The sequence below is a fragment of the Podarcis pityusensis genome (assembly GCF_964106645.2).
Source record: "Podarcis pityusensis genome assembly, chromosome: 17".
Classification (NCBI taxonomy): Eukaryota; Metazoa; Chordata; class Lepidosauria; order Squamata; family Lacertidae; genus Podarcis; species Podarcis pityusensis.
Window position 1 is genome coordinate 3,380,303 of NC_138042.1, and position 22,654 is coordinate 3,402,956.

The 22,654-nt window shown below is 48.6% G+C and overlaps 1 protein-coding gene across 4 annotated transcripts in view; it reads right to left on the reverse strand.

Annotated features, from left to right (window-relative positions):
- The window catches only part of FLNA (filamin A), a 68,714-nt gene that overhangs the window by 1,358 nt on the left and 44,702 nt on the right, over positions 1–22,654 (reverse strand). For 2 of the 4 annotated variants that reach the window (XM_080987414.1, XM_080987413.1), the window contains 16 exons: positions 19,606–19,713; positions 16,832–16,922; positions 16,162–16,302; positions 15,911–16,039; positions 15,349–15,522; positions 15,049–15,210; positions 14,711–14,914; positions 12,995–13,147; positions 12,089–12,211; positions 10,306–10,572; positions 8,657–8,794; positions 6,268–6,383; positions 5,404–5,536; positions 1,568–1,744; positions 1,253–1,471; positions 667–855 (listed from right to left, as the gene is read on the reverse strand). In XM_080987414.1, coding sequence (XP_080843540.1) covers positions 667–855; positions 1,253–1,471; positions 1,568–1,744; positions 5,404–5,536; positions 6,268–6,383; positions 8,657–8,794; positions 10,306–10,572; positions 12,089–12,211; positions 12,995–13,147; positions 14,711–14,914; positions 15,049–15,210; positions 15,349–15,522; positions 15,911–16,039; positions 16,162–16,302; positions 16,832–16,922; positions 19,606–19,713 — 2,524 coding nt within the window. The remainder of the gene's footprint in view (positions 1–666; positions 856–1,252; positions 1,472–1,567; positions 1,745–5,403; positions 5,537–6,267; positions 6,384–8,656; positions 8,795–10,305; positions 10,573–12,088; positions 12,212–12,994; positions 13,148–14,710; positions 14,915–15,048; positions 15,211–15,348; positions 15,523–15,910; positions 16,040–16,161; positions 16,303–16,831; positions 16,923–19,605; positions 19,714–22,654) is intronic. The other 2 variants (XM_080987416.1, XM_080987415.1) reach the window with 1 other exon arrangement.

A 22,654-nucleotide genomic window follows, 5' to 3' on the forward strand; every position in this document is an offset into this window, starting at 1 on the left:
CAAGTTCTGGCACCTCAGGCTTTGCCTCTGAGCACCCTGGTGTGTCTCTGGGAGGCCACCCTTGAAGAAGATCCTGAATCCCAATTTCTTTTAGGAGCTACTGTGCAACCTTATTTGGTCTAGGCTAGGTAGCTTATCCTTGCTATTTGTGGTGGTGTTTTGTTTTAAAATACACTTCCAAGTTACAGTGGTGCCTCGCAAGATGAAATTAATTCGTTCTGCGAGTTTTTTCGTCTTGCGAATTTTTCGGCTTGCGAAGCACGGTTTCCCATAGGAATGCATTGAAAATCCAAAAGGAAACAAACTTGCAAGACGTTTTCGTCTTGCGAAGCAAGCCCATAGGGAAATTCGTCTTGCGAAGCAACTCAAAAAACAAAAAACTATTTCGTCTTGCGAGTTTTTCGTCTTGCGAGGCATTCGTCTTGCGAGGTACCACTGTATATGACTTGTCCATCCATCATTTCCCACATCAAGCTCCTTAGCTAGGATGGGGCCAACCATACATTTCAATTCGAAACACTCATCTGACCCCATAAGCAAACCCACCCAGACCATCACCTGGTCAGTGCCCAAATTAGCTTTCCAAAGCTTCTAACCGCAGTGACCAAAACCTTGCAGTTGTGTGCCTTTCTTCCCGTCCCCACCTGCCAACAAATCTACACCCACCTGCTTTGCTGCAATCAACAGTGAAAGAGTTCTTCTGCCCCACAAAGCCCTTGTTGAGGCCCAGGCCCTTGGCAACCACCTTGCTGGCATCAGAGGCAAACTTGGGGGCTGCTCCATCATGTTTGGCCACTCCATCCATGAAGACCGAGGAAGTCTCGTGGAGGCTGTGGCTGGGGACGAGACGGGCCCCTGCCAAGGAAAAGGAAGGACGATTACACAGGTGCGAGGAGCGTAAGGCTGTATCTGGGCAACACCCTCTTTGCCGCCCCTTCCCCAAAGTACCATCAAAATTGGCCTTCATCATCCTGGTGCCCTCCAGATGCCGTTGCACTCCAACTCCCATCAGCCTCTGCCAACATGGCCAGTTGGCAGGGTTGGTGGGAGTTGTCACCCAGCTTCTGGAGGGCAATTGGGGTAGGCCGATCTATGTTAAGGTTGCAGTCTCTGCTACAACATGAAGGTTACAATGCTACTCGTGTGTCCTCAGATATGGTCCATAGTCTGGAGTGATGGCAAAGCCCTTAAAAAGTTGGACACCTTCTTGCCTAAGCCAAGCTTCTCTCTGCCTCCCAGCCCAGGCTCTTACCTGTGATTTTGGCCTTGAAGGGGCTGCCAGCAATGTGGTACGGGCCACCATATTTAATGGAGATGAGGTAGCTGCCAGGTGCCATGGGTGTGTAGATGACCTTGTAGCCCTCTGGGCACTCTTGGCAGTCCATCTTCACCTTAGAGGGGCCATCAATGGTGACGGCCAGTGCCCCAGGCCCAGCATTTGTGGTGTTGACTATGAACTCAGCAGGGCTTCCTGTAGGAGAGAAGAGCAAGAGGTGGCAACTTCTCTTCAAGGCTCTGGGCAGCCTCTCATCCCTCCCCCCTCCCTTCCTCTAGGCTCTCTTATTACCTGTCATGCCACCTTCTAAGCCAGGGCCGTAGGCAGACACCATCCCTGGGTCCCCAGCTTGGCCCAGCTCCCCAACACGGATCTTGAAGGGACTGCCGGGAATGTGGCTGCCGTTGAACTTGACGTCAACAGAGTAGATGCCATTCTCACGGGGGATGAAACGCACAGCGTATTTGTCTGTGGGAAAGGTGAGAGGAGGAAGAACAGGCAGGTGTAAGCAGCCTTCCAGCAGTTGTCATTGGCTCTGAGAAGTCGTGTGTGTGTGTGTGCACGCGCGCACACACACCCACACCCACACCCACCCACACACCACAGAATAGATCCCAGAAGAGAAGCACAACGAAGTAGACAATTTAGTGGAGATGACCCCTATATACTAAAATATATCCAGCAAATTCAGCCAGCATGAATGACACAGGCTAATGGTAGCTCAGTAAACCTGGGGCCCTCCAGATGTTGTTGGACTACCTCTCCCATCATCCCTCATCATTGGCCTGCTAGCTGGGGATGACTTAACTGCTTAAGATCAAGAGCTAAAAGCCAGATAGAGACCTGTTGGGGTAAGCTCTGGTTTTAAAAAAGCACACTTGAAGTGGAACTTGGTTTAGAGCAAAAGGCATTTGCCAGTGGGCATGCCAAAACCAAAATGCGCTTGGCTGGGAGAAGCAAAGGGGAAGTGGCTATGGGGAGCATTTCCACTCCCCTCACCTGCCCTTTTCTCTAGAAGAGAATATTCCCAAGGCCAAGCTCCTCACATGTAGCCTGTAGTTCTGTGTCTGCTTCCTTCTCTAGTAAAAATAAGCACATGGGTCCTGATCCAGATAGGGGTACAATACACACGAGTGTGACGGTTACTAATAGTTTTTAAAGCTCCCAAAGGTACCCTGTTTCTTACTCTAAACACACATCTGCAGCTACAGGTTACATAACAAAGCACAATTTTGCAGTTTAGACCGCCTTGCTTTTATTTGCAAATGAAACACCTTGGATATTTCAGCCCTTGCCAGTCTTACTTTGTATGCTGTTACAGCAGAGCTTTCCAAACATTTCATGTTGGTACACACTTTTTAGACATGCATCATTTCACGACACAGGAATTCAGTTTTACTAGCAAACCAGAGATTAAACTAACCCCTTTCCACCCTGGAAGGAGTGCAGGGAGAGTTCATGCAACACAGAGCTTGGAAAGCTCTGCTCTACAGAAACAGCCCTGATCTGCCCCTGAATCTTACTGAGCACCCTAAATAGGTGCAGATTTGGGGAACTGAATATTATGGACCCCCCTTCACAATTTCATAGATGAGCTGCACATCTATCTATCTTGAAGCACAATAGAGCTTGGCCTAATTTTTGCAACTTATTCAAAAGTCTGCAGCCTTGCCTCAAAGTGTGGAGTCACACCAGGCAGGAGATTGTGGGCTGGCATGATGGCTCACAAGCCAGGTGGCAGGAAGCTGCCCATGGGGACTCGCATGCCATCATCGCCACCACCAACACAGCAGATGCCAATACAGGAAACCAGCAGTGCAGACACAGCAGCATTTTGACACAGCAGCCTGCACAGAGAACTGCACGAGCTCTGGCCTTTGCAGCAACAGGGCTGTGACCTCCTAAGTAAAGTAACTTGGCAAAATGGGCACTCTAGGCAGGTGGCTCGTGAGCAGCAATTGCTAACCCACAACCTGAGTCGAGACAGCAGCAGGAGAGAAGGGGTGTTGCTTTTTTCTGTCCTGCACAGCTTAAGACACACCCTGTCCACTTCCACTCACAATTCCATGAAGAGAACCGTGCTGGGAGAGTCTTCAAGCCAGCAGGAAGCGACTGGGCGCTTAAAATTTGTCTTTTTGTTGGCCTTGGGCATGTTTCTGCCCCTCCCATTTCCTCTTCTGCATTGCCAACTGAATCGGCAACTGGGAACTGGGATCAACCCCCACCTCCAGACAGCCTTTTTTTTTGTTACCACACCTATTCTTAGTTGTACGGCGTAGTAGTCAAGTAAGCTGTACTCAGAGTATGCCTACTGAAATCAAGGAACCTAATGGAGTGATAAGTCACTTTGAATCACCAATTATTAGTTACTGTTTTTACAAAAGCAACTCAAAGTGGCTTATCACATCAATCACATAACATTCACACAAAAATCAGCATAAAACAAAACAGAAAAATCTAAAACACATCCATGTTTTTAAAAGGCAGGGTCAAAACAATTTCAATGGGTCTACTCTGAGAAAAATTTAGCTGAGAACCTGAGAAAAGCAGTTTGAAGTTGGGAGGGGGCAGAGTAAGGAGGATGCCAGCACCTCCCAGCTCAACATCACTCAGTCCCAGAAACAACCGCTGAGATTTTTACGCAATGCATGGGTTGCTGTTACAGAATGGAAGCTGAATACTTGGGGGGGGTGTGGTGTGTGTGTCCTGGATTCAGTTTGCATTGTTGATTACTGCCACTCCCAACTTTGAGGAGGAGAATTTACTAGTTCTGGACAGAGCCAGGCTCCTTGTAAGTCTACGTTTGCAGTTTGGTTGGCCTTCTTGCTCTTTGATGTAGACTGAGGCTGGACCCTGCAGTGCCTTTCATCAAGGAATGCAGCCATCGTATAAGACTCCTGGCCACCATCATCATGCACAGGCTTGGCAACCTGACTTCTTACAGTAACGCCCTTATGGTGGGAGCCTGTGGGCCTCCACCCACAACAGCCCTAGCCAGCCTGGCCAATGCTCACGGATGATGGGAGTTGTAGTCCAACACCTGGGGGAGGGGCACAGGTTCCACATCTTTATATGGACCTGACAAATGCTATCTGGGAACTCCAGCTACAGCAGAAGTCCGTTGCCCATGCCTTGACAGAACTGCAGAATATGCTACGGGGATGGGTCATTCTGCTACAAACTACTTGGAGGTTTGCTCAATCTTGCTCAAGGTGCTGACTTATAAAGTCTTGTTTGGTTTTAGACCAGCATCTATCTCTGGGAGCATCTTCCATCAGAGGGAAAACAAGATCTGCCGGGGGCTCTTGTGGAGTTCAGCCTTTGCCATGGAAAAGGCTTTTATTTTTATATTTTTTAAAAAAGCTAAACAAAGATCCTGAGTGTTCTTTCAGGCCATGACCCAAGCCACCACTGCCGTTTCCCTTTCACCTTGAGTTTTTGTAGCAGTTGCTTTTAAAACTGGATGTGAATGACCCATCTTCCAACACAATTAAATAATGACTCTGCCTCCGACTGCAAAGCATCTATTTTATTTATATATTAGACTTATATACCACCACCACCCCCGTTATCAAAAGATCTCAGGGAGGTTCACAACATCTAAGCAGATCATTCTTTAACAAACCCATTGGATCTGCTTGGACCTTATATCACTTCAACGGGAAAGAGGCCAACCACACACAGAAAAATCTCAAGCCCAAGGAACCTGTTGTGGGCCTCAATTATTTTGGAATTACAATCCAAACTTGCTGGAGCTGATGGGAAATGGCAGTCCAACACCACTTGGAGGGGCCACAAGTTTCCCACACCTGCTCTCCACCATCAGATGCCTGCCCTCCCCTGTTACAGTTGCTAGGAGTTCATTTTAGAAAGGAATAATAGAACTGTAGATTTGGAAGGGATCCCAAGGGTGATCTAGTCTCGTCCAACCCCCTGCAATGCAGGAATCTCGACCAAAGCATCCAAGGCAGGCGGCTACCCAACCTCTGCTTAAAAATCTCCAAGGAAGGAGAATCCACCACTTCCCAAGGGAGTCCATTCCACTGTCAAAAGAGAAAAGGACCCAACAGGGGGTGGGTCATCCACTGTACAGCAAGCCTGACCCTGCTCTGCCAGGCCCTCCTTACCTTCGTCAATTTCTGTGACATGGCACTCTTCTAGGGCCCCCGAGGGGCTGTGCACCTTGGCATCAATCACACCTTTGGCCCCGTTCAAGCTGACGGCAAACGAGGCTGGCTGGTTCACCTTTAACCCTGACTCCTGGAAGCACACAGCACGTTAGGCAGCAGAAAGGACAGAGCGGGCAATGGCATCAAGCTTTGGCTACCACAACCCCCCCCCTCCTCACCCCCTTGAGGACAAGGCAGAAGGTCACTTACCTGAGAGCCAGGTGGCTTAGAGAGGGAGAGCTGCCCCAGGAAACTGGGCCGCAGTGCAAGAGGCAGGCAGGCAAGCAGCAACAGGGGAGGATTTGTTAGGCTAGTACCCTGAAAGAGGGAGGCTGGCAGTTTTCAAAAGGATGGCAGCAAGATTGGCAGAGGCATGGGCCAGGGAAGCTCTCCATCTTTAAGCCCCAGCAGCCAAAAGGAGCAGGGGACTGTTAGCAGCCTTTAAACGAGACACGAGAAAAACCCCAGAGCAGATCCCTAGATGGCCAGCAGGGCTGACACAGTGGCTGTCCCAAGGCTGGCACAAGGCACCCACAGAATCATAAAATTGTGGGGTTGGAAGGGACCACAAGGGTCCAACCCCTGCACCCATCTTGTCCTAAGTTGTTTAATCACCTTATCTTGGCAAAAACCTCAGTCACACCACACCCCCAGATCAGTACAGATTGGGAGCACACCCTCGCCCCAATCTGCGTCTCCTCCCGCCCCACTTTCAGGATCCAAGTCTCTTGGATCAAGGAACAGCCAGCCCAGGAGAGCAACAGTGCCAACTCAATCCAGCCAGCAGGGGGAGCAAATGGGCGGTTTCTCCCAGTGCCTCACCTGAAGACTAGAAACAGTGAGTCGACGGGCATCATCTGAGGTGGAGGTGGCAGGTACCACAAAGGGACTGTCTGGGATGTGCTCATCATTGAACTTCACAGAAACCTCGTAGTCTCCTGCAAGCAAAGAGGGAGGAAGGAAGAGGAATTAAGGATGCTTATCCAAAAGGCTCAGTCAATGGAGGACTGGAAATCCAGACATGGGGAGTTTTTTCTTGTTTGAGCATGAGATCAGCACCTGAAGCCTTGCTCTGCATCAGGCTGGCAGGTATTTGGGGCTTTTCAGCAGTGGCCATGCACATCTTTGCAAATACATACGGCTACATCACCAATTATTTTTAAGGAAACACTCTGAAGATTTCTTTATTATTATTATTCAGTCTGCATTTAGTTAATAGAATGCGTAAAAAGAAATATTAGATGTTGCCACTGCCAATTTTAATTGAATGATTTTTTAATTTAATGATGTTTGTAATTATTGTATTTTCTATCAAATTATCAGTTTGACGTGCAGATGGGTCCCCATATGGAACAATTACCACATATTTACTATTTGGGTAATGTCAGCATGAAGTTGCATTTCATATTTAACAGTTTTCTTGAAATTACATATTTCAACAACTGAACTGCCAAAAATGGGAGTGAGAGATGCTCCAAAAACATTTTGAGTGATGCTTTCTGTATCTTAAAAGTTTTCAGTAGACTTCAAAATTCACACCTCTAGCATGTAGAAGTTCTTCTAAAACACCATACTACCTCAAGCCCCAATCCTTAATTAATACATTGTGTTTGATAAGGATGGAGGTTATAATAATGCATCTCCCAAATACAATCTGTTGAAAGCAGCCCTCCCCTCCCTACCTTCAATAAAAAGCATTTGAGATCTAGCTGAGATTCCCTCCCCTACTTGCAAACTGTGGGGCAGCCAGTTACCCAGCTTGCGTTCCAGATGGCCGCTTCCAAAGATCTGCCAGCCTCATTAGCAAACAGAAAGCTCTTTAGAGCACTGGATCCATTCCAGGTAGTTGGCAACACGATGCCTGTTGGATTCCAGAAGTTGGCTGCCTGCAGATTCCCTGAGTGGCTTATGGGAGCCGTTCCCAAGAGAAGGAGCTAGAACAAGCTCTGCAGAGAGGGAGGGAGGCCTGCCTCTGGAGCTTCTCCAGCAGCCACCCGTTGGACCAGACCTCGGTTTCCGAGTTGCAACATACAACTTCCATCTGCCTTGTGCTCAACATATGATTCTTTGAATCGGATGTTGGAACACGATCCTTACTTTACTATTGCTTAAGGCAGATCTACAACCTGTGGAGCAAAGAGCAGCAGGGATCTCCCTCCACTGAGCCTTACACCAGCCATATTTTCTTTCTCTCTAATACCTGTGTCTTCTGGCTCCTATCGCTCTGCCTAGAAACAGCCGGAAGCCTTGCAATCTCCAGGCCTTTGACCTGGCCATTGAAAACCTAGATGGATTGTTTTTAGATCACCTCTCCACAGTGACGTGTAAGGCTGCCCTTCTTGGCTCTTGCATTCTCTACTACCTTCACCCCCCCCCTCAGATTCAGTTAAATTGGGAGCTATCTACATCCATTTAACACCACATTTGTATACCACCTCTCAGCTGAAACAAGGGCCATTCCACAAGCTTGGTTTACAAGGGGGGAAAGTATGAAAGCCAGTGCAAATGCCAAGAGTGAGGATAGCCATGATGGCAGTGGCGGGGGTTCTCCAGAAGCTGCCGGACTACAACTCCCATCAGCCCTAGGGAGCATAGCCAAAGGTCATGGATGATGGGAGCTGTGGTCCAGCAACATCTGGAGGGCACCATGTTGGCTACCCCACTCAGTAATGGAATTGGAACACAATATTGAAAACCAAGAAGAAAAGAGTTAAACCCTTCAACATCGAATTAAATGTCGGATGTAATAAAAACGGTGGCCACTTCCCCCTGGAAACCATCAAGGACAGGGCCAGTCTAGCCTCCCTAGGGAGGGGATTCCAGAACCAGGGACCTGCCCCAGAAAAGGCCGTTTTGCCCTGACACCAAACATCCCCTCTTTTGGTGGAGAGAACCTAGTCCTTCACCCTGTAGTGCTGATAAAGCCTGTTTTCAGTCCACACACCCCTCATCTTGGCGGCCTCTTCTCCTAAAGCTGAAGGCCAACACTGAAAGCTGGAGATGGCAGAGCCCAACATTTTGATCTCTCACTAAGTATTCCCTAATCCTCATGCATCTGCTACAGCTGGCAAAATTGCCCCACCTCACCCTCTCAGGCACACAAAACACCCCCCTTCCCTCCTGCATCCATGCCCTCCCTTCTTTAAATCTCCTGTTAAAAACCCTCAGCCCATGCAGCCATCTTCTCCATGCAGCGCCCATGACCACTTACCAGGTTCTTGCACAATGTAGGAAACACCACATGAACCATCTTTCCGGTCTTCAAAAGCAATCTCTGCCTTACTGGGGCCCTCCACAGCAATGGAGAGGCCACCAGCCCCAGCCTCCCGCGTCCAGATGCTAAACTCAGCTGGGGAAGAAGGCAAACAAGTCTTATTAGGAGGTGCTCCATCATTCTCTTTTGCTAATGCAAATCCCACCTTAGCACTAAGCTTGGGACAAAAAGCCTTTCTCTTACTAATATCCGAAACATCCTTTGCAGAGTTTGTTCCAGTAACCACTGCATAGCCTTCCCCAACCTGGTGTCCTCCAGAGATTTCAGATCCATCAACCCCAACCATTGGCCAAACTGGCAGGGAGCTTTAGTCCAAAATGTCTGGAGGGCACCCAGATGCTCTAGTGGGACACCTTCGCAGGTGGTGTGGATCCTGACCCTTGTGTTTGGGGATGCTTCTTCTGATATAACACTTAAACCAAAAACAGCCAACATGGCGCTCTGCAGGTGTTGCTGGACTACAACTCCCATCAGCCTTAGAGGGCATCATGTTGGCTACTCCCAACTTAGGGCAGAACTGCACCATACATCTAAAGCACCTTCCCAAAGAAGCCTGGGAACCACAGTTTCCCACTCACAGGACTACAAGTCACCGTACCCATAACAAACGACAGGGCTCAAGATTCTTTGGGGAAGTGATGTGCTTTAAGTGTATGCTGTGGATTTGCCCTTAGCCACAAGGCCCAGGGGGATTCTGATAGCAAGACTGGTGGTGCTATATAATCATCATCCAAGTACACTTGAGTTTTACAGAACACGCCCAGGGGACAGGCCCCTCTTCTCGGGATATGGGAGCTGAAAACTGAAGGGAGATGGAAGGACAATGTGGCCTGGTGGGCGGAAGATGACATTGGGAACATTTCCCCATCATTTCTTTATCATTAAATGGTGCCTAACCTATGGTTCTATGGACTACAGCTCCGATCATCCCTGACTACCATTTTTTTGCTGTCTCGGGCTGATGAGAGTTGTGGGTCCCAACAACTTCTGAAGGATGATCAAGGGTCTGGAAACTAGGACTTATGAGCAACAGTTGAGGGAGTTGGGTGTGTTTAGCCTGGATAAGAGGAGAGGAGATAGGAAAGCCCTCTACCAGTATCTAGAGGGCTGTTACATGGAAGAGGGAGCAAACTTGTTTTCAGTGGCTTCAAGTTACAAGAAAGGAGATTCTAACTAAACATTCAGAAGAAGCTTCTGACAGAGCCATTGGACAGTTGAATGAGCTCCCTTGGGAGGTGGCGGACTCTCCTTCACTGGAAGTGTTTAAGCAGAGGTTGGATGACCATCTGCCATGGTTGCTTTAGCTGAGATTCCTGCATTGCAGGGGGTTGGACTAAATGACCCTTGGAGTCCCTTCCAGCTCTACCATTCTGAGATTCCAGGGTTCCAAGGCACCCCTGCAGTCATGTCAGACAATGCAGGCTGACCTGCCTCAGTCCCCATCACTGCCTCAAAAGACTTTTTCAGGCACAGGTTGTACCAGCTTAAGTGCTAGCATCTCACACCCCTCCCTCCCACAACTCCCAAGTTACACCCTTTTGCCTATCCTGTCCCCTTCCCACCTCCATCCAAGGCCACAGTCCTACCTGGCACGCCAGCTTCAGCTCTCTCCAGTCCAGGGCCACCTGCCCGGACCTTGTGTGCGCCACCCTCACCAAGAGGGCCCACGGTGAACTGGAAGGGGCTTCCGGGCACATGCTGCCCTTTGTACTTGACGCTGACGGAGTGGATGCCCGTCTCAGTGGGCACAAAGCGGATGCAGTAAGTGTTGTTTTCTGCCTCCAAGATCTCTGCATCGTGGGACTTGCCTGAAGGGCTGGTGACCTGAGCCGTCATGTCCCTGATGTTGATTTCTGTGGGAGAAGGGGCAGCAAATAAAACAGCTGTAGAAACATGGGACCGCAGCTTCACTCCTTCCCTACCATCAGCCAACAGCACTGTGCTAAGACCATCAAGATCCACATGCATTCTATGGCAGGGGTGGCCCACAGGGCATTCAGAGCAGCTGGATCTTAGTCCAGTTCACCACTTAATCCCTTGTTTCCCTACCCCATTCTCAAGGTAACTTAATGCTGCTCCTTGTCTGAATAGTCAGATCTTAATAATTTTCTCCAGATCCAATATTTCTTTTAAAAACAAAACAAAACAACCATTGTAAATACAAGGCAAGTGATACTGCACCCCTATTGTTCTAGATCAGTCACCCCCAACCTTTGGCCCTCCAGATGTTTTGGACTACAATTCCCATCATCCCTGACCACTGGTCCTGTTAGGTAGGTATCATGGGAGTTGTAGGCCAAAACATCTGGAGGGCAAAAGGTTGGGGATGCCTATTCTAGATGAAGGCCAGGACAGGATCCCTTCCACAATAGCCTTGGCAGGAGCAGACACCACTGGCAAGCAGAGGTATTTCACTGTACAAATGTCACACTTCTTCCAGAGGCGATCTGAATTCTAACACAGTGTGAGGCCTGTACTGGTAGCCAGCACCAGTTACAGAACATGCACATGGTGGTGGTGCATTGAGGAATGCGGCCTTCCCAAAGAGATCCCCCCTCAAGGAGGTAGATTTGCAGTGGTCCTTTCCCCCTTTTCAAAACATGCATAAAATTACCCTCATTGTTTCCAGGTAGTTCTGCTGACATTAGGGGTTTGGACACAATGCCCTAAACTGCTGATTTATATTCAAATAGAAGCAGTGTTCACTCCACTTGCAAACACAACAGTCTAGCCACAGTTTTACTTCTGAGCCTTACAACCAGGAAAAAAGCAAGCACATATACACGAAAAAACTCGAATAAAATTCTGAAACTCTACATATTAAAGGGAAACAACAACAGGAGAAATGAAAAGAAAGCAATTGTGCTGGGATGAGAGAATGGGAAAACTTTAGGAGGCATTGAGGGCTACATAACATGAGGTCAAGGGCTGTATGTGGCTCCCAGTTACCAACCTGTGTCTTAAACCAAAGTGTTCCACCAACTTGGCTATGATTTGGAAGGACTCCCAGATGGCCATGCCTGTCCTACACTTCAGCACTTTCCCCATTCTAACAGCCTCTGTGCCAACTGGGGGAACTACAAGTCAGCTGGGCTGAATATGCTTTGGTTTTGCACTGTATCATTCTGAGCTGGAAAACAAGGCTTATGGAGATTTGAACACATACTCTGGGTTCCAAAATTTCGCTGGGCACTGTCCATGGGCCTTCCAAACTTCTCTGTGCCAAGTTCAAGGGTGGGATTGGAATAATCCTGACCTTTAACCATGTGGGAGGGGTACTTAATAGCTCGTTTTGGGCAATAGCTCTCCACTGCTGGGCTTGTTTCAGGCAGCACCCCAAACCACAAAGCCTATCCTTAAGCCACTCACCTGGGATTTTCAAACTGAGGTCGCACTGGCTGCCAATGTTGGCAACCGAGGGGGCTTTGCGGCGGCGTGTGATCATCTGCTTCATTCGTCCTTCTCCTGTCACCTTCACAGAAAATGGACTCCCTGCACCAGAGACATGGAGGGGGAGAGAAAGTAAGCCAGAGGGAGAGGGACTTGCTGGCTCAGCCACATGATCCAATTGGCCCTTTCAGGGAGAGGAGATCATGGATTTGGGTGGGGGTAGGTTTCAGGGCAGGAGCCCAAGAAAGCATCAATTTCCCTGTGTAAGCTTTTGAATGTCACCACACACACACACACACACACACACCCCACCCTCAACATCCTCCAGTGTAGCCAACACCTCTCATCTGGCATTAAATCTCATTAAGAAAACTATGCAATCATTTTGTCACACGTTTTAGACTTATCACTAACTGGAAAGCTAAGGACTGAATGTTCTCCATACAAGGCCTAAATAAAAAAATAAAAAAGCCACACCAAGTTAGGAAATAAGCTAGGCAGGCCTCTTTGCCTTGGTCTGCTGCTGGGGAGGATCCAGAGGAGCATTGGACTGCCCTTTATCTGCAACCCTGAACAGCAAAAAGCTGCAACAAGCAATGCTGCTGATCATGCAGTGTGTAGGCTGCATATACATTGGAGCAGATATTTGTTTTACAAGTGGTGAACCCCCTGCTTTCAACTCCTGCAATGCTTTGTATCCATAGTTCAACCAGAAGCAAGCACTGGAAGGTAATTTGCAATCTGTTCCAGCAACCCAAGTATTACGGACACCTTTGTCTTATCTTCAATTGGAGACATGTTCTAGGATCCCACCAGCACTTCCTGAACGCACCTTTGCTCCCCTCGGCCCATGCAACAACCCACCAAAGAGGAGACTACCCGCACCTGGAACATGCTGGTCTGCAAACTTGATGTTGATGATGTAGTTGCCAGGCTCTGTTGGACAATACGTGACTTTGCAAGTACCATCCTCTAGGTCCTCAGTATTGATGTCGACCTTACTGGGGCCTTCAATGGACAAGCTCAGCCCACCATAACCTAAGAGAGAGGCAGTTTGTAGTAACAGGGCTTTGTTATATGTTTGGACATCACCACCATGAGCTATAGGGGACGCGGGTGGCGCTGTGGGTTAAACCACAGAGCCTAGGACTTGCCGATCAGAAGGTTGGCGGTTGGAATCCCCATGATGGGGTGAGCTCCCATTGCTCAGTCCCTGCTCCTGCCAACCTAGCAGTTCGAAAGCACGAAGTGCAAGTAGATAAATAGGTACCGCTCCTGCGGGAAGGTAAACGGCGTTTCCGTGTGCTGCTCTGATTCGCCAGAAGCGGCTTAGTCATGCTGGCCACATGACCCGGAAGCTGCACACCGGCTCCCTCAGCCAATAAAGCGAGATGAGCGCCGCAATCCCAGAGTCGGCCACGACTGGACCTAACGGTCAGGGGTCCCTTTACCTTTACCATGAGCTATACATGTGCATACAGGCACGTACATATGAACACACACTGTGCTTTGGAAACAGTTGCAAGAGTGAAAAGCATAGGCAATTTGGTCTGCTTTTACTGCTTGTGTTACTCCACTGCAGTTACCCATGAGGAGATGTCAAAGTATTAAAAGTCCAGATGGGGGGCCTTGATGACCTCCAGATACTGTTAACTACTACATGGATCAGTTCTCCTCTCCACCCCATGGCCAAGGAGGACAGGAGCTGGTCCAGCAAGAACATCTGGGGGACCACAGATTCCTACCACTGTTTAGATACTTTGAGGACCTTCCCCCTCAGTTTCTAGTTTGCAGTCATGGGAGTCTTTCCCTGATCTTTCTGACAACTACTAGACACAGAATACTGGAATATATGGTCTGATCCAGAAGGGTCATAGAACTTTCTGTCTAAGCCAGCTTCTCAAAATGCAGACTTTTGCACATCCTTGTTTCTTTCAAACCCTGAACGGTAGATGATCACTTCAAGCACTTGAGAGCTCCGTCACTGAGATGCACTTCAGGGATCCCACTTCCTCCAGGGATTCCGAATTCTTTTTGCAATCTCTTTTTTCACCCTGCTTCTTACTCTTTAGTCTACCTTGATCACATAACAGTACATCCTGCAAAAGTCACATGGTCCACTTTTCAAGAAGGGCTTCTCTAAACACCTATGCACGTAGGGTTGTAACTAGTATGCATGGAGCAGTAGAACACCAGTATGCTACCTTTCCTATGTCTATTCCTGAACATCAGGCTAGCCAAAGATGGGGCTTGTCAGCTAGAGGACAAATAGCCAGCGTCACCATGGTGAAACAGATTGGATCAGTGGGGTGGAAGAGATGAAAACAAACCAAGGATCTTAGTGATTTGTGTTTCTGGTGTATTGCTCCCCAAGAGCAATAAGAACTAAAGAGCCTTGATGGATCAGGCCAGAGGGCCCACCTTAGTCCAACACTTTGTTCCAACAGTGGTCAGCCAGATGCCCAAAGGAAGCTTGCAAGCACTCGCCCCACCTGCCACTCCCAGCAGCTGGTCCTCACTCAAGGCAAACTCCCTCCAACAGCACAGCCACCATGGCGAGTAGCCCTTGTCTTTGAACCAAAGGATTATAAACCTGCATACCAGCATCTCTTGTGTCAATAATGAACTCTGAAGGTTCAAATGTCCGTCCCTCGCTGAGCCCTGGGCCAGAGACCCTGACGCGGCTGGCATCACCAATTTCAGACTGGCTGATCATCACCGTGATGGGGCTGTTAGGGATGTGCAGCCCATTCTTCTTGATGTTCACAATGTGCTCTCCAATCTCTTTGGGGACAAAAGAAATTCCTACAGAAAGATGGGGTGGAAAAGAAGAAGCAAAAGAGAATCATTATGCCTAGATAATCTTTTCTTCTACCCATGAGCTCTGCCAATCGGCTTGGGACATAACCAGAAAAGTGGAGGTCTTCTCGGTCACTCACCAACATGCCCATTGCGTAGGTGTTTGAGCAGACAAGGCTCCTCACGACCAGAAGGTGGGATCACAGTGGCTGTCAGCTGGCTCAGGTCCGTCTCAGTGATGTTCAAGGGGATGTCAGCAGAGGAGCCCACTTTGAGATGGGACATGCGCATCGTGTCATCTCCTGCAGAAGCAGAGAAAGGCAGGCATTGTGCCGTCAAGGTGGGCCTGCAGCCTACCTTCTCCTTCCCCTTCAGTGTGAGCTTACCACCCGCCCCCTTCTTTCCTTAATTAGCCCAGGTGGGCCGGCCCCAGATCTCACCAGTAATCTTGGCAGTGAATGGACTTCCTGGGATGTGTTTGTCATTGTATTTCACCAATATGTTGTAGTCGCCAGGCAGAACGGGAAGATACGACACCGTGCAAGTGCCATCCTGGTTATCAGTGCAGCCAATCTCAGCTTTGGAGGGGCCTTCGATGGCCAGAGAGAGGCCACCTGGAAACAAGCAGAACATCAGACGTCAAGCACGGGGAGATCCATTAGCCCTAGTGCCCCAGTAACTGAGCCAGCCCCAAAATAGGGCAGCGTGCTCCTGTGCTGAAAATCAAGGCAGACCCCCCCAAAAAAATGTGTGTGTGTATGTGTGTGACTATACAAGTTTGCATATTTGGTTTTGCTAGGCATCTCAATAACAGATTTGTTAAGAAGAGCACACAATCCTAAACCTATTTTCGCTGCTGCTTCCCTGCAGCAAGGAATGGAGGGATCAGGCAGCTACTGTGTGCATTTACACAGAACAGAAGCATCAACAGCCTTGCCCAAATGGCCAGAAAACCAGAGGGCAGGAGCAGTTCCAAGCACCAAGTGGACCTTGTGGACTCACCTTCTCCTGCATCTTTTGTGTTGACGGTGAAGACTGCTGGCTTGTTGACTACCCCATGGATGAGTCCCGGTCCATAAGCAGTCACGTGGCCACTGTTGACGTAGTCCACATAGAACTGCAGTGGGCTACCTATGGAGGTGGGAGGAGGGTATGGCGTCAACATCTTTCAGATACCTACTAGCACACATTTAGTTGCTCCAACAATGTGAGCTTGGTAATTTCAGAGCCAAACACCTTTTTGTGTGTGTTACCTGGGATGTGCATGTTGTCGTAACGGATGTCCATCTCATGCAAGCCAGCCTCTGTGGGGGCGTAGCGCACTGTCACTGTGCCATCCTTGTTGTCTGTGATGTCTGGCTTTGCCACCTTGCCAGAGGGCATGCGCACCTCACCTGTGGGGAGGGAGGAAACCACAGAAAGCATTTTTAAGCTGGTGGGGTCTGTTCACCAGCGTAGAAATGCAAGGACCCAGGCACCTGTTTTTTGCAAGGACCCCGGAGAGGACATTTTAAGGGGATCTGGATTAAAATCACTGGTCCACAATTCACTGGGCTTAGCTAGCCACTGGATTCATGTAAAGCTGTAATTCCATCTACCTTTCATAGAGCTGTTGAAAGGAGAGACATTTAATATGCTGCAATCCTAGGAGTTTGAAAAACTGAACTGGTTTGGCAAAGCTCTATTTGCTACACCATCAACAGATTAATTTGAGGTGAGGAAGTAGATAAGCTTTCTAGATGGTTAGACCTGGATAGGTTGGACTAAGAGGTTAGACTTTGGGTCCCTCCCAGCTCCATGACTCTTAGAGATAAAAATATGCTACCAAGGATGGAGACATGCTTAAGATCTATATCCAAATCCTTATATACAGTAGGCCAGGTCCTAAACCACTTTGGTCACGTCCCCCTCCCATCCCATTACCTGTGATCTCTCCTTTCTTGATGGTAAAAGGAATGACCAAGTCGAAAGGCCGCAGTCCGGCATCCAGTCCATTGACAGGACGGTCTGTTGCCTGGAAAAGACAGAGGCACCCCCAAACCCAACACAGCAGTGAGAATCGTTTTTGCTTTTTCGAGAGCCAGACAAGACAAGGAGGGATGGGAAGAAATGGCAGGAGTTCATAAACAGCGATGGAACATGGAGCAGACAAAGACAGACTTTGAAAAGCCACCAGGTACCAGACAGTCGGGGGAGAGAAAGAGCGTGTAGACAGGCAAGCTGGCCAGGAAGCCACCTGAGCTGTTGCATAAAAATGGATTTGGTGGACCTTCTTCCCTTTAAATGCTTTTAAATTTCAGGTTTGCTTTGGTAAGTTTGTATTGCAAACATTGGCTTGGGAGAGTTTTGGAGTCAGATTCTTGAACTAAGCACAATGCTGGGTTCTGAAGTGGAGCTCAGCAGTCATTTTACATACTGAGAGAGCCATTCCAACAGCTGCTCAGTGCAGAAAGAGGTCCTGGGACTCAACACACTCAAGCTGGCAAGAGCCAGAACTCGATTTTGGTTTTGTTCCTAGTTCCAGAACACATTTCTGGAGAGATGACACTTATTCCCCCTGCCCCCTTTCTATTTCATGGTGGGTTTAAACAGAAGCTGAGGGAGTTTGGTTTGGTTTTAGAGCTGTTTCAGGAAGCATTCCCAATGGGGTGGCATTCACTGTAGTATCTGGGAGTTGCACAAGTGGAAAGTAGGGCAGTTGCTTCTGTGCAGCACATTCTGTCATGGCCCTGTCATTTGGTAGCTGAATATTTCATCCACAGGAGAAAAACTGAATGCCAGTTTTATGATCATCAGCTGAAAAGGTCAGCACTGCAAGGCACTAATGCAGAAAGGAATTACCACTCTACAACACTGCACTGCCCCCATTTGTTTGGCAGTGATTGTCCCAAATGTGGCTGTGTTTCACTGGAGTGGAATCCCACTGATGTGCAGCCAGCTGTTGCAGCACAGTTGGGGAACCTGTGTGACCCTCCAGATATTGCTGGACTACAACTCCCATCATCCCCAAGCACTGACTGTCCCAAAGAAGCATCCTTCTTTGCATCCTGGAAAGGTGAACATCACACAACCTGCCTGAGATATGACTTGGCAGACCCTCCCCCCCCAAAAAAAAGAATGGAGGTATTGACAAGGACGACATACAAAGCACAGATGGCCCCCCTCCCCAGCATCAAGAGAGAAAGGGATGTGACCTCAAAGACAAAGACACCCTGGGAAAAGCCCCGATCCGGTCACATTCTGGGGGGTCTCTTCCCCCCTTGGAATTCAGGTGTGGGAGAGGCCAAGCAAGGGTGGGGGAGAAGAGGTGCCCATAAAGTTGCTTCTGAAAGCAGCCCACCTGCGTTAGCATCAAAGCAAAGTTGGGGGCAAGAGAGAGAAGTGATGAAGAGTCTGCACAGGGCATCAGACAGACCACCCAAAAGAGCCACAAAGCCCACTGCTTGGATTATTGTGGGGCACTTGCAGGAGCAGAGCCATTGCCCCACCCCACAAAAGCTTTCTGCACAAGCAAAGGAAGCAGAGTTTCAAACTGCGTTGATTCTGCTCTGATTCTCTTCCTAGTTGACACGATGACTTCTAGCATTGGACACCGTGTGTGTGTGTGTGTGTGTGTGTGACTCACAGCTGCTCAATAAAAGGCAGCTATTTCCAAGGATTGTAAGCCCAAGATCACAAAGTTTGTGGAAATGGTGAATTGTCTCCTGGCTCAGTTCTTTTTTTCTTCTTTTTTTTTAAAGTTGCTGCCTCAGAAAAGGTGGTCTTGAAACTTAGTGACTTTCCCACTCAATGAAGGAATGTCCTCTAGGCCATCCCTCCTGATGAGGCTTCCTCCAGATCCCAGACCCAGGGGACATGGGACCATTAGCCCTTTGGCCCCACCGTAGTTTTGGTCTGGGTTGGTGGCCCCCCTTGCTTACTCTTCCACTTTGGAAACAAACAAACAACTGCGAGTTTTGTGAATGGCACTGTGTCTAGTTCGGCTGCAAGCACAAACAGATTCACAGCTTGCCTGTAATGCCAAGGAGAGAGACCTGTAGCTCAGTGACAGGCAACCTGCTTTGTGTGCAGAGGGCCTCAGAATTTCCAGAGAAAAGGAGGAGGTTGCTGCTGCTGCTGCTGCTCCTGGGAAGGAAACCCAACTAGCAGATGCTCCTCAGGAGCTCTGGCAGAAGAGATCATTGGGGTTAGATCCGGGTTTCCCAAACTTGGGTCTCCAGCTGTTGCTGGACTACAACTTCCATCACCCTTAGCTAGCAGGACCAGTGCTCAGGGATCATGGGAATTGTAATCCAAAAACAGCTGGAGATCCAAGTTTGGGAAACCCTGGGTTAGATTATTCTGTTTCCACCAAGAATCACCAAAAATGGAAAAAAACCCCAATAATTTGAACATCAGTTTCAACAACTCTCAGGGCAAAGGCAAGTGCTGGAGCCTTTCCTGGGAGTGGGTTTCCATTTCTTGGCGCACGTTCTAACCCATCTGCAGTTTCCAGATGTGGGTTCATAATCTAACCCTGCCACCAGATGTTTTTGTTTAAAGGAGCAGGGAACCTTTGATCTTGCGACCTCAAGCAGAAAACCAGCTCCCCCCTCCCAAGCAGTGGCAAACAGCGCAAAGCAGAGGCGGCTGAATTCCATGGGGTTCTCCCCCCACCCAGAATGCCCTGGGCTAGCTTTTCCTCCAAGAAACTGAACTGTTACTGCCGGTCCCCAGGGCTGCTGTGCACCAGGTGGATATGCGTAGGGTGGGGCCCGCATCGACTGGGCCATCTGCTGGGGGGTCGTGCGCTCGCCATCCAGGGCCTGTGGCGGGAATGGGGCAAGAGCGTTAGAATGGACCAGTGGAGAGGCCGGCTCAGGGCCAGGACAACCCTGCCATGCTTCCATTTCAGAACTTAAAACCACAGGAACAGGGGAAACAGCCCAGTGGCCCTTTCTGGGAAGCCTGCTGCCATCATGTCATCCCATAACCATCATCTCCCCGGGACATGTCCAGCCCCTTTGCAAAAACAGTAAAAAAAAATTTTTTTTAAGAAAAAACCTTCAGTGCTCGGTCATTATTGCACAAAACAATCCAATCTTCTCTCAGATACTAGCTCTTTGCCAGAGGATAGTATCCCACACATATCTCCCACAGCAATATGGCAACATAGGGCACCTATGGTTGTTTTGAGAATTATTTGCTTCAGAAAGGGCTTGAATCTGGCATCCACACACCCCCCCTCACCCAAAGTAGTAAACAATCAATGGAGCTAGGAACTTGCTTTTCAAAGGAAACCTAAGTTTAGACGTTCAGAAAACCAAGCTTGGTATGTCTAACTGTGCTATAACATAGGTACACCAGGAAAAAGGTGATGGGGAGTGACAGCACCCCTGTGAGCCCCCACCCAAAAATAATGTCTGCAATCATAGAAGCCACACACTCTGGTGCAAAGTATTTCAAGTTTGCATGTAGCTGAAGTATTGTATGACCAGGCCTGCACAAGGAAACCAATTCTGTTTGCCAACGCAAAATAATGATCTCATTGCCTGAAACGCACATGTTGCAACGTGGTGCCAATTTATGTCTAGAGCAGAGAGACAGCCCAAAAATGTGGCCTGTGGGTTGAGAATGGGGTTTCTCCTTTTGCACACAAAAAGCACAGGAAACTGCAATGCTAAAAAGTATTCTGGCTACTTTAAGGGATGGTCACACACACTTTATAACTCTCAGGGATAGAGCTGGAGGTATGGGGGGGGGGGGAGAATACCCTGCTGAATGAATTATGATCTGGATTTTCTATCATAGCCATTCTATTCCCTAGGGAGGGATTGTGCCATTTTAAGAAGCCTGCATGAAGTGGATGCAAATAAATGACTAGAAGAGTTAAGATAGGCAGGACTTATTTTATTCTGCAGAGACACTTTGTAGGGGGCGGGGCAAGAGAACTCCAGAAAATAAGGTAGGTGCTAGCATATTTGCAAAACTAAGCAGGGTCCGGTATGGTTTCCAATTGGATGGGGAACCTTGATCCTGCATTGCAGGGGGTTGGACTAGATAACCCTTCGGGTCCCTTCCAACTCTGAAATTCTATAATTCATGGGTATGAGCTACTACTGTGATGTAGTACTGAATTAACAGCAGAACTAGGGTAAAAGAACACACAACACACAGAGCCTCAGGGAGAAAAAATGTTCTGGGCCAGTCCTGGTTGCGATCCTAGGCAATTTTTTCTGGGACTCAGCTAGGTCTATTGAACTCAGTAAATTTCCAAGATGCCCAGCGCTGACTGCAAGTGCTATAAAAATGTTAAGGATGAAATGGAGGTGGGGAAGAAGAATATTAAGGGTTTTTGTTGCCGGTGATGCTTTTAACAGAGTTAAAGCAGAAGTTCAGTTGTGCAAGAAATCTGTGCTCAAGTGGAAAGACTCCAGTTTCTTGGCTATGAGGTGGGGTAAGAGAGGAAGAGGAAGAAATCAGGTTCAAAAATGCTTTCCACTGAGTCAAAACTTCCCTGGCGGAGGGACATTCGCTTGCTTGTTTCTAACACACACAAGACAATGCCCGTAAAGAAAAAAGGGACACTGTCCCTTCCCAACTGCTTCCTCCCTTCCTCCGCTTTCTGTGACTGAGCCAGAGGGTTCCTTTTGCATTGGAACCTGGAAAGAGTGAGTAATGCATTAAACAGGAAGGCTGGGTCTACAAAAGCCAACCAATGAGTCACATGTTACAGCAGGACAAGTTTTGTGTGTGCGTGCATGTAACATTTGTGTGCAAGTTCCTAGCTCTCATTTTTTTAAAAAAAACACAAAACACATTTTTTGGATCTTTCACATCGATGCAATTTGAATGTAACAGATTTGATGCTGGGCTCCAGATAAACACATTGTGCAGAATACGGGCTTATCCACACTTACTTTCCCTCCACTTTTTCTAGGCATGGTGTCCAAGCACCTTCTTTTTGCTCACGACTTTTCCCCACGGAAACCCACTCTTTAAGAGGCAGGTTTAGGGAAGCGTGGCTGATTTGGCTGCCCTGGGCATGGAGCCTTGGGAGCACAACTATTACACAGAAGGCAAGAGGTGGGGAGTGCGCCAAATTTTGGTGTTGCACAGGTTGACGCTGAAATTGGGGGCCCCAAGGTCTGCCACTGCTTTAAAGCTCAATTGGAGCAAACAGCAATCCGCAGGAAACCCAAATCGACCTTTGCTCCGATTGAGCACTAAAGAGCGGGTTTTTGTGGAGAAAGCTCCAGGCAAAGAGAGAGAAAAATACTCTGACATACGAGTTTTTAAGCACGCTTATGCCTGGAGGAAAAAGTAAGTGTGGATAAGCCCTCAGTCAGTAGAATTTGCACCATTTCAAGGAACCCTATTTTTTCAAAACAGAAAAAGATCATTAGACAGAGGGGTACACTAAAATCACATGCTGCTGTACACTTACACCGGGTTCCACCCCACATTGTGGGTGCCCAGCGCATTACACGCATGTCATCACACGGCCTGAGGGGGGCTGATGGGGCCCAACGGGCCCTCCTGTGGCTGCAACGAGCCCCATTGTGCCTCAGTGCACCATGAAATGTCATGCGTGCGCTGCGTTGGGGTGCCCCCCGGCACCCAGTGAACATTTTGTGGGTGCCTTGGCACCCAGGTCCCCCCAGAAATGGCCCCTATGCTGCAATGCTACACCACAGGCAGGGAGTGTACATGGAGAAGCCTTCAAAAATGCAATTTCCCACCTGCAGATGAGAATTCTGCTACTTC